The sequence below is a fragment of the Ptychodera flava genome, chromosome 19 (assembly GCF_041260155.1).
Source record: "Ptychodera flava strain L36383 chromosome 19, AS_Pfla_20210202, whole genome shotgun sequence".
Classification (NCBI taxonomy): domain Eukaryota; kingdom Metazoa; phylum Hemichordata; class Enteropneusta; family Ptychoderidae; genus Ptychodera; species Ptychodera flava.
The window spans coordinates 4,173,645-4,186,214 of record NC_091946.1 but is presented as its reverse complement, the minus strand read 5'-3'; the positions used below and the strand labels follow the sequence as shown (position 1 = coordinate 4,186,214).

Genomic DNA, 12,570 nt, shown 5'->3' with positions numbered 1-12,570 from the left:
ATGAGACTGCAGCTAGTTTTCCCGCCGCTGCGCTGGCTGCCAACGTCACGGTCACTACGAGTAAGCTTATGATCTTCTCAACATCAAGTTATTCTCAGAGCAGTACCGACGCATTTTCTAGGTTAAAAAAAATGAGCTAGAACTGATTAAGCAACTGTTTATTTGAATGGGTATTTTTTTTCATTGATTATTTTTACGTACAAGAATCCACGGTGACAGGCATGTGTGTTGCCGACCGGCGCATCATCGACGCGTCACGGCTCACGGCTTCCCCGTGGCGCTGATCCCCTGTTGCTTAAGACAACAGGACAATACGTCGTGGATTCCGGCATGGGTTCAATTTCACTGCGCTTCTCCATGTTCTCCATGATGGGGTAATTGCCCGATAGTGTCTTTCGATGGACCCTCTGAATCATTTTTTTCACGGACTTGTGGAGCAAATTTGAAAGAAAATAGAGTTGTTTCCTTCCGACGCCTTGCTGCATATCTGCTTTGATCAAATTTGGGGACAGCGAGACGCGATGATCGTGCGCGGTTTGCATTTAATTTGTTGCAACATTTCTGTCAATCACTCACTTTGTGTCATAAGTTTAAGAAACTATCGCTAGCCTGAAAATTAGCAACTGACATGGTAACGTGCCTCTGACTCGACGATGCCGATTTTTCAGACTACACTCAGAGAATCCGAAACTTTCCACATAAAATGAGTGATTGACAGAAATGTTGCAACAAATTTAATGTTAAATTTAATGTAAGCGGGCACTCATCTCGTCTTGTTGTCGCCTAAGCTCAGTCGCGGAGAGTGCTTTCGCAACCGTTTGCGCATAGAAAACTCATAACAATGAAAAAATGCGTAGAGACTCAATCCAATGCGATCGACTCTACGCATTTTTTCATTGTTATGAGTTTTCTATATACGCATTTTTTTTCGTAAATGCGAACACTGTTACAATAATTATCTTACCGATGTTGTTCTTAAGAAAAGCGAATTCGAATGTGTTTGATTAGAATAGAATGAGTTTGATGGTTTGGGGAAACTACTATGTGGTAATGAAGAATGGGAAATGAGCAATGAAATGAGCAGACAGCGGGTGATTTAAGATTAAATGTCTTCACTGCAAATAAAACCATAAGTGTGTCATAAATAATACAACAAAACAAAATCATGTTTGTTTGTTTTGTTGTATGTGAGCCACGTCTAAGACACACAACAAAAGTACTGTTTCAGTCTCAACTAAATGTCACCTCAGATGCCACCAGAGAACACCATTTCTACTCCAACATTTCATTTTTCGCCTTGCGAGAGGGGGACACCCCCTCTCGCGCTCTGCCCTCCCCCCCCCTCGTTCGCTACGCTCACTCGCCGCTCGGTCGCTTCGCTTCCTCGCAGTCCACCCGTCTACTTTCTTAAATTACCCGGCTACTTTTAAATATAAGGACAACACTGGTACCACCACTATTTTGTGGTTCAAGATGACCCCATTGCCTTTGTCATTTTCAATATGTTCCTTGGACCTGGTAACTTTCTTAGTTGCCTTGAATGATAACGATTATTGGACCTGATTTGATGTCTATTGCAAGTATCATCAAGTTTGTTGCAGGAATTTCAGAGTTATCTCACTAATAATTAAAATTCATTAAATATGCAAATGAGCAGACTATTGACATGACACTCACAGTATCATCATAATGTTCTTAGATTGTCATCTGTGAAAAGTTTCATGAAATTTTGTGCAGTATTTCTCGATATATGTCTTGACTGTCATTACCGTCTCCATAGGGAAACCATTGTACGGAAAAAAACGATATTGCATAGTTTCATTAATATGCAAGCTACACTAACTAAAATCTAATCAGTTCATGCAAGTAGCATATGCTACCTGTGTACCAAATCTGAGATGAATCCGTTCAAGCGTTTTTGAGTTATCGTGTAAACAGACAGACACACACACACACACACACACACACACACACACACACACACACTAACACACACACACACACACACACACACACACACACACGGACAGACAGACAGACATCGCTATGACATTAGCCCACATGTTTACACACGTGAGCTAATAAATGCACTTGTTCAGCAAGCAAGCCAGCGTTATAGAGAAATCTTGATACGTCGGCATAAGCTGTTTAAATCGTCAAGGTGTGACAGGGCCCTTAGGTTTCATTTAAACAATAAATATTCATAAATAATCCCATGGTATTTTCTCTGTTTGACGTCATCGTATACGAGTGTTTTTCGCGGAGCCGTACAACTTCGAGCCGAAGGGGAGAAGTTGTGTGGCTCCGCGAAAAACACGAGTATACGATGACGTCAAACAGAGAAAAATACCATGGGATTATATATTTATCACATGAACAGTCTTCTTATTTTTCTTTTGACGTGAATGGATCAAAATTATCGTAACAAATTGCATGAATTTCGTCGCGATTTGTGTTTTACTTACGCGGATTACTTTCATTTAAAGAGTAAAGCGGCCCGTCACCCAGGAGATACTTTTATTCATAAATCCCATCAATGTGAAATTTGCTACATCAAATGGTATCTCCACCAACCAGACATACTGATTCTGTCACGTGAACCTGTCAATCATTGTCTAGCGCTGTACAGATCCAAGGCAAGTCGGCCATCGGTACGGTAGACATAATCGTGTAATTGACGGATAGCCATAGTATTCAGAGTTATTCAGAATATTTACAAATAGATTTATGAAGTAAATGCAACGACACGATCGAAACAGTAATTCTCATTCTCAGAGATTCCGTGGCTTTTCAAAATATCACACAAGTTTACGACCGTGGCGAGCGCGAAAGATTCCGTTCGATGACACACAGAGTGTACCTCATTGCATGTTTATGCCCACAACGCTGCCGTCACCGGTCTCTGCCATGCCGGTGTCAACTCGTTAATCCCAATCTCGGTCGTCAATGTTTTCGTCTTAAGGACTTTGATGTTTGCAGTGACATATATCTCACCCGTAGATACATCCTAATTTTACTTGATGGAAACTCTGTTTTGAGTGTTGTCTGAGTCAACTTTCGAAGTACATCGGATTCCACAGCGCTGCAGCTCAACAGTTGATGTCTTCGCTATAGCGCTATAACCACAGGGAACAGATGAAAGGACCTTGGGGTGGGGAGGAGGTTTTTTGTGCAACGGTTTACCTTATTTGATTTTATTAATTTTGACTGTGATATTCAAATAAAGAGTTCAACTCCACACCGTCTGACTGCTTTATAATATTACCGAAAAGTCCTTATCTCCTCTCCAACTTGTGTATACACCACTGTAATTGCTCCGAAAACATTGCCAACTTGCTAATCCGCTGTCCGTATATCGCGGATTAAGTGATTGAGTCAAACACCACAGCCGTCACACACGTAGTGAAATGAAGTTCTCACCACAATGAATTTCTCACCTACAGGTACTCCAAAAGAACCTCCACAATGTGCAAATCGTATCAACAAAACATCTTGAATGGCAAGGAACACGATTAGACTTCCTAATATTAACCCCAGTTATTACCAGGATTACGAATTTACTGACATTTTCTTGCCCGTTCTCGTTTTAAAATGTTAGTGTGTTTTTCACTTCCGCGTCCATGTGTAGCGTAAGTTATAGTATTTTCCCCAAAGACGGACAGCCCTCGCTTCACTTTCCGAGAACAAGATGGATAAAATCATCAACTTTTTATTCAGTTTTTTGTTTGTGTGCTGGTACTGCAAGCACGCCTTTTCAATAAAAACGATTTCATGGTATTTGATACATTGTCTGTAAAAACGTCAGCGGCTGCGTTTAGGTTGTTGCGCGGCACAACAGAGAGTCCAAGCTGACTTTTATATATTTTCGCTGTATTATTATGCACTTTCCACCAGTATCATTCCTCAAACACGCAACTCAACGACGACAGCACATAATCTGAATGAACTGAAAGGATGGACTTAGCTTTTTAAAGTTCTAGGGTAAGAAAATGTAGTCAGGAACTTAACCTATGTCATCAAAAATTTTGTAACGTTGCCGTTCTCCTTCAGGCCGCCCAGATCATGTATTTTAATTTTTTCTGAGCTGTCTCTCCACATGGCTGTTGTTAGTGACTTTTTAACTTTTCTACATTTTCTCTCCTGATCGGTCGGACGGTAGCCTAGTTGATTTCATCACAGACAAGGAGCTTCAATATCCCTCCACGAGAATAGTTTAAGCGTCCACGGTCGTAGATTTCAGGTTTCCGATTTTTTCCCAATGTTTTCTCTCCACAACGATCGCACCAGGTCGTGGCTGTAAAGTGTTGAATTTTCACGACATTTTTCTCAACGACCGTGACTTTCAGGTATTCGACTTCATTTTCTATCCACGACCGGTTGAGGTAGTGGCCGTAAAGTGTTAAATTTTCTCAACGATCGGTCATGAGGTTATGGTTTTCAAGCTTTGACTTTTATCCCCGGTAATTTTTTTCAACTTTGAATTTAGCGCGAAATTTTCTCAATGATCGGTCATGAGGTTATGGCTTTCAGGTTTTTACTTTTTTCCCCGGTAATTTTTCTCCATGACCGATCGTGAGGTCGTGGCTGTAAGTATAAAGTGTGGAATTTTTGCCAACATTTGTCTACACGACCGGTCGCTAGGTTGTTGCTTTCAGTAATGTCTCTCAATGGCCGGTCACTAGGGAGCTCCTTTACCGTTTATTTATGAATAATAAGTTGTGTACCTTCCTATTTATTTACGAATTCATGAATATTTTAAGCGTCCACTAGTTTTACGGACGACATCGTGACACTGTGTCTGGATTTTCAACCCTTTCCTTATTTTAATGCGTGTGCGACGGCTGTGGTGTTGACTCAATCACTTAATCCGCTGATACGGACAGCGGATTAGCAAGTTGGCAATGTTTTCGGAGCAATTAATGGTGTATACACAAGTTGGAGAGGAGATAAGGACTTGTCGGTAATATATAAAGCTGTCAGACGGAGTGGAGTTGAACTCTTTATTTGAAATATCACAGTCAAAATTAATATAATCAAATAAGGTAAACCGTTGCACAAAAAACCTCTCTCCCCACCCATGGGACTGTTCTTTCCCTATGTTTATGCTTGTGCGCGAATGTCGCTTCTCCCGAAGATTACTGTACTCACTTATTCAGTTGAACTACCGTTGAGGTGAAGATTTCAGTTTATCGCCAACCGGGATCGCCAGGTACGACGTCCACATTGAGCCTTACGAGGCGACTATACTGGATCGGCGGTATCCCCATTCGATTCTCGGGAACAGCTATAGTTTTAGCGACTCAAAATTTCGCTGGACATGCCTTCTAGTTTCCATGTGTGGATCTATCGGGTCAGCTTTTTGACAAAGTGTCATGAGAGCACGGCACCGATCACGACAAATCGGTCTATGTTCACGTCGCGACGCGCATGTATGAACGGTACCATGCAAGAAAAAAGTTCCGGTTGGATGACGTACAACAGGGTAATTCGTATTTCCTTATCCGTCCTGTTCTACGTCACACAGGTGGGAATTCGGGCCAGTTTCATGTGATAATAGGCTTAATTTTTGAGATAAAACTACTATATAGAAATCTACATATATGTGTAAATGCTGTTGTCTTGAGTATTAGAAAGGTCCAAACTATTAGTTATATAATATATATATATATATATATATATATATATATATATATATATATATATATATATATATATATATATATATATATTATATATACACATGATTATAGACATCGCCGTATGTTGTCAACATTTTATTACACTGACATCTAGAGAAAAACTGGCAAACTCCATACCGGCAAAGCTAATATTGCTAGGAACGGCCCATTAGATATTGGGAGGGGGGTAGTCACAATCAGACCCTGATATTTTTTTTACAATTGTAAATTTTTCAATTTTTTATTCAAGTGAGTCATGATGTGCTTATTTTTTTCTGAGCAAACTGTCAGATTTATAATTTTTTTTAAGGTTTGACGAAGTCTGTTTAAAGGACTTTTTCGTTCATTATATCCATATAAATAAAATAACAATTGTACAATTAAACCCCAACATACATATTGTTATAAGTGATTAGCTGTTAGTATCGCTAAGTGGTTACACATCATGTTGCAGTCTGTTATCAAAACGCAGAGGGTGTCAGCAATGGATTGATGGCTATATAGTTACATGTACATTTCCAACTATTCCCTGGAGTGGTGAAATAGGTGTGTGAGTGTTTTGCCCACCGATATCCATGCTCAAAAGTAGGCGAGTATTGGTACAAGCAAGTGAGCGCAGCGAACTAGAGGGGGGTCGAACGCGAGAGGGGGATATCCCGCGAAAATTGAAATTAAATTGGAAATGGAGTTTTCTGGTGACATTTGATTATAAATCTTACTGTGACTCAGTGGGAATTTCTGCTCTGGTTTATGAGAATAAACAAAATACATGAAGAGTAAACTCACAGACCAAATTTCAGCCAGTTTCATGTCTCTTTTGTTTTTGTTACAGAACAGTTTAACACCAACAAACTACTGCACTATGTCCTCACAATGTTCATCCTCATCCTCAGTGTTACTGGCCACTGATACTAGTCAGAGTATCACTCAGTTTTCAGGGCATCTGTATCTTCCTGAAGTTCGTTACAGAGGGCGTGGCACTGACAGTTCCATGTACTGCATCCTGATTATCAGCAGCTGCTCTTGGTATATTTAGCATGTCTCCTCCGCATGACAATAAATGGTGCTAAGGTTGACATATCTTCGAATTCGATGTCGAGTATCCATGGAAGAGGCACTGAAGCAGTGGAAAGAGATGAAAGGTCGAAGAAAATTGCCAACGCAATTTTCACAGTGCATACAGTATTCAAAATCTGAAAGCAGCAAATTTATATCATTTTGCTCTATGAACATGATCTTATCATGATTAATCCATCAAGTTCAACCAAACAGCACGTCTACAATTTTAAGCATTGTCTCGATAATAAAACAACTTAATCAAATAATGCGCACAGAACAATTGTTATTCACCTATTACGGACCGTACTGCTAGCAGAGTACGGCCCTGTTTGGCGTCGTGAATATCGCGTCTAACAGACCACATGGAGACTGTGGTCAGATGTTATTTGGAGTCGATGATTTGTCAGGACGATTCACTCGTAAACATTACAAATTGGTTCAGGGCTAGTTGATATCAGGCGAGTTCGTATGAGGCGAGTTGGCTTTGGGTAGGTTGGAATTGTGAATGCGACTGAATTTGAGCATATTTACAACATCCCAAGTGACTCGTAATATCAGTAAAATGGTCAAATGGTTGATATAATTGATTGTTTTAAACTAAGAAATTTCCACGTTCACACAAGGATGTACTTGATCTGTTCACAAAATTACGATAAAGAATTTACATGGTTGCCGGTTATATACCCTTAACCGAATCGGTTAACTCCATAGTTCGATCACCTCTAAATTAGTCTGATGAAACTAATCGATCAAGTTCCTGAGGTCAAAGGTGTCTTCATGTAGTAGTGTAGACAGTGTTCATGCAATTTTCTATTTTTATGAAGTTTTCAGGTAATTTGCTCTGTCAAAACTGACACTGAATTTTTTGATGGCTTCAATAATATTATTGTGACTTCTCCACTGTCACTGTTGAAATTCCATATGAGATGTCACGTGATCAAACACATGTGACAGAGCAATTTGTGACAGTATTGTTTGAAAATTCAGTGAGCTGATTCCAAACAACTGTAAAAATTATGAATTGTTTAAATAGACCCTGATATTCGTTAGTGCAAAACAGCCAGGCGTTTAGGATATTGTGAGTTCCTTACTTTAACTTTCATACTAACATAGTGACCGGCGGATTCGACATTTATTACAAGTATAGAGGTGCCGGTATCGATGATGACGATAGAGTGGGTCCTCCTCGCCGTTCACATCCTGGAACAGATACAGTTATGCTACACCGGGAAAACACACTTCGTTTTTTCTCCCATACCTGAACTGTCGGGATGACACAAATGTCCGAGGTGAGAATCGGGGTTCACCGTGCAAATTGGAACTAGAGAAACAATTACTCAAGACGTAGGAAACAAAAAAGAAAACTGACTTACAATTTTATAATTTTAAAGTGATCAGAGATAAAATTCATTAAAAGATGAGGTGATCGCAATTTTCAGTTAAAGGGGTATATGTAATACAGATAGCTGCTTCCTGCTGATAAAATCTCAAAAAATTTCAAGAATTTAAAGAAGTTTGCAGATTTTTTTTACACATTTGCATTCTGATTTTTTAATTTGCAACTAGGCTGAAGATTTTTTTCCCAAAAAACTTTTTGGTTTGATTTTTGTTTTTCTATTTTGACCAACACCTCGCAAGATGTAATGGTCTGTACCATAGTTTAAGTTTTTGGAACTTCCTTCATGTATGTGGAAGTATGCTGCCCCCACGAACACGTTCATGTGACTACTATTATAACATACGTTTTTTACAGATATTACTATCGTTAGAAAGTTGACACAGGAAAAATACAACAATACATCGATAAACATGGACACCATCCTACACGAAATGATCAATGCCGAGACTCTTGAAGCTCTGAAGATTTTTGACGTCAGAGATGAGGATGTTTGGTTGATAACGTATCCTAAAGCAGGGATGGAGAGAACAAAATATATCACCGTGTCTTGAAGAAATGTAGTCACCTTTGTTTTCAAAAACAATAGTGAAAAAGCTGCCCTTTGTACGACAGCAAAGTTGTGAAGAGTGTTCTTGTGGTTGAAATTCGAGTAGACCGGTAAATAGGACGTAACTTTTCTGTGAAATGTGTTCATGTATATTCTGAAGTTTTGCTCAAACCATGCCATAAATTTATCACTTTTTGTTACGGCAATGCATATCAACTCCTACCACTGTGATATTCTTCAAGGACTGTCGATGAAAATCCTCCCGCCATCTTTCTACTTTACTTTCACCGTGGTGTGTGATCGACCACCCTTCATAGTTTACTATTTCAACGTACGTGCGTCAGCCTTAACCCTTGCACCCCCAGTTCCCTGTGTACAGGTCCAACTTTACATAGAAAAGAATGGATTTAGGACAAACCATGGTGGTGAAAGGGTTAACGTGTGATCGTTTTACCCAGAGCTCCACTGATACTCTCACTGTGATCTTGAAATAATATCTGACTACTTTGATCGCAGTTGTCGTCGTCGACCTTGAATAAATACAATAAGCGGTGTAGGCATGATTCATCAAAGATTCAAACAGTTAATACAATATCATACATACAAGCATTCAGCCTTCTGTTCAAACGTCCACTCCTTCCCAGGAACAACATGGACAGTGGAAAAATTAATCGCATTCAACAGGCAATAAGGAGTATGTATGACAGACAAGTAGTGAAGATTCCACAAAATATGCACCCACTCAGTTTAAGCAAGCTGTCCTGTTTTGCTATGTCGATGGCCTTTACAGATGTTAATTAGATGTAACTATGTAGTGTTATTTCTTGAGAAGAGCTTTCAAACGAAAATTTGAAAGTAGGATGAATTTTGTCAAAATCCTGTATGAATTGATTGAGCTCATGTTGTGTTTCAATGAATTTCAGAACTACATCGTCCCTGAATCTTAGTCAGAGCGATATTGTTCAGGATGTTGCTGTATTACTCGAATTTCTGTCTCCCGAGATATAGGCAATTTCCGGTAAATGAAGCTGGAGATCAAATACTGCAACCACATACTTGTTGAAATTAATTGTTAAATTCAAACGAGTTGTTTTGTAAGATTATTTCAAGCATAATCAGCATGTATTTTATTGGTGGTATTTTGATTTTGTATGGTGGTGTCTTCTGATTAAATGCTCTGTCGACTAATTCAATAGCTTTATTGTGCGGTGTATTAGTTATGTACATATTGACAACAAGTCTTCTGTCGTGCGCAAGTGTCGCATTGGTCGGAACTTTGATTGTCTCGATTTTCCATGTAAAATGTGCCGTATCTTTGGTGTATGTTAGTTGTTTTATTTCGGGATTGGTTTGAGAAAATAGTCATTGTATGTGAAAGGTCGCACTGAAGGATCGGGTATCCTACGAACCGTAGTTCCTCGTGATGGCATATGCATTTCGTGTATTTTTAGCACGAGACACCAGTGGCGTTTGTACTGTACTGTTTAATGGTCAAAGTTATTCACGTGTCTTGTCTTCATTTTCATTATATTTACGGCATTTGTTGCCCGTTCGGGTTTGTTGGGTCCGTTAGGTACGTTTTGGCTCAGTCTTTTGTTAGGATACAGGCATGTGAGGGCGCTGTAAAGTTTACTGGAGGTTGACCTTTCCAGGCTGCTATTCAGAGTAAAACCATTGACACAACAAACACCTCGTAAGCAAACTGGCAGCCGTGTACATGAGGGCTGACCTCCCCGGGATTAATCAGTACATGAACCACCCTATACATGCCCCAGCTCACGCATAAGCCGTTGCAGTATGCTTGGAACCAAAGTTAGTTACCAGTGAAAGCGTGTTCTCGAAAAGCGTGTCATCATCATCTAGGCCGAGGCACATAATGTCGGTGCATTGCGTGCGGTATACCCCATAATGAATTATATTAGTCAGGTTCCTCGCCACAATTCTGCCGTTAACCTCACTTTAGGAACCAGACTAGTTAAATCGCAGTATTCTTCGCCAGTGCAACACTGTGTGTGTGACCTACTCTGGCTTTTCCGAAAGGGTTTATCCCAGTAAACAATGTACCAAGTTACCTGTATGTCATTAGGGAGCGTTCAGTTAATACGGCCAGGGGTGGGCAGGCAAAATCCGAGGGGGTCACCTAAATTTGAAAACTGCAAGGGGGGGGGGCGATGTCTTTTTCATACAGCTTATAGGGGGGTCACTAAATTTTCGTAAGTATCGGTCCTGTCAAAAAGCAGTTTCATTGTTTAGAAATATTCTGGGAGATAAAAATGATTCGCTGCATGATCTCATTCTCTGAAGTCATTTAACTGTAAATCTGAAGAAAGGTATAGTTATCTGTCACATGAACATCTTGCCTTGGCAACCTTGAGGCTTGTCTTATTTAAATCGAGCTCAATAAAGGTAATGAACAATTCATATTACTTACATATTAGAGATATGGCAAGTTTTGTCAGGGAAAATATTTAACAGTTAGCTGTAGACTATTAGTACCATGAAAAGTGAAATTATACTTTTAGGTGAAATTCCAGTATCATAATTGTTGTCCACATAAGAACTTTCAAATACTGTATTTGAACCAAGTGCATTTGTGTCAATTGTCGAACACCTACAAAAGCACAGATTAAGTTGGTTTAGCATTGTAAAAAATATATTCATAGCTTTCTCATAGGCTCCAATGTATCGATGTATCCAGTGAATCAACATTTGGTGAAATTCAAAAATCCATTTTTTTGCACATATAAAACTTTTAATCATCCTAGTCTGACCAATTACGTTAAAATGAATTAAAAAACATCTATAAATACACAGATTTAGCTAGTTTTGTATTGAAAAAAATATTCATAGTTTCCTCATAGACTACCATGTATAGTGAAATTAAAAATGGCCGCCATACCTACATTAACTACGTAGGAAAAAATTTAGTGTTTCGATTTTCACACAAATACGATAGTTAAACTTACAGTTACTCCAACAGCTTTAAAATGAGCCTCGTAAGTGGCTGACGAAAACCTATTGCAAAAGTTTGAGAGTCCGAATATCTGTCCCCGGAGCGCAATCTATCTGAAGTTTCTGATTAATGACCTCCAAAAAATTACAGGCCTTCCCCGCGTTTACTTTTTATCCAATCCCCTGGGGTCAAATTATAGCAAGTCAGAAAGGGGGCATTTGAACGCGTTTTGAGTTTGATAGGGGGTATTTGAAAAAATCAGAAACGTGACAACAAGCTACACAACTATTGCAAACTTGCATGTTGTGCCCGATTCCCCCCCCCCCCCCCAATCAATGCTGCGAATGTTCTGTGGAATTTCAATTTCAGTGACAAAGCTTTACTTTCTCTAAATTTCTCTAAGTCTGGCAGACCGGGACAATGTGGCGAAAACCTATCGCACCAGATTTTGGATAGATATGTTGAGTGTGGTGGCAACTTCATCGATACAGCCGATTCCTATAATGATGGCTTGTCGGAAAAGTATGTCGGGTCATGGATGGCTAAGTAAGTTCGTGATGTTTTTTTTCTGTGTAGTTTGAAATTTATTTCTTTACTAGCGGCGTTGAAAGTATGACAGATTAGTTGACAAGACTGACATTTTGTTGTAGCATCTGTATGTGATATCCATAATCTGGCTCTGTAAAGTATGTAATTTTTTCACATTGCATGTATCAGAGGGAACAAGGGGACCTATAGAGTGCGGCGATGCGTGCGGGCGTCCACGCAGATATCTCAGACAAGCCCCGGACGATTTCTTTCAAAGGATAAAATACTATGACATAAATATGCATGTCGATCGCCAATTTTTCCTTTTTGTATGTCTACATGCACTATGCAGACGCGCCTCAACAGATGTAATTCAAATTTGGCACAATGACAAGCAATATGACTG

The 12,570-nt window shown here is 39.5% G+C and overlaps 1 protein-coding gene across 1 annotated transcript in view; it reads left to right on the top strand.

The window, feature by feature from the left end:
- LOC139118431 (1-deoxyxylulose-5-phosphate synthase YajO-like) overlaps positions 1-12,570 on the top strand; it is a 388,145-nt gene that overhangs the window by 369,414 nt on the left and 6,161 nt on the right. Inside the window, exon 2 of the mRNA XM_070681728.1 lies at positions 12,040-12,182. Coding sequence (XP_070537829.1) covers positions 12,040-12,182 — 143 coding nt within the window. The remainder of the gene's footprint in view (positions 1-12,039; positions 12,183-12,570) is intronic.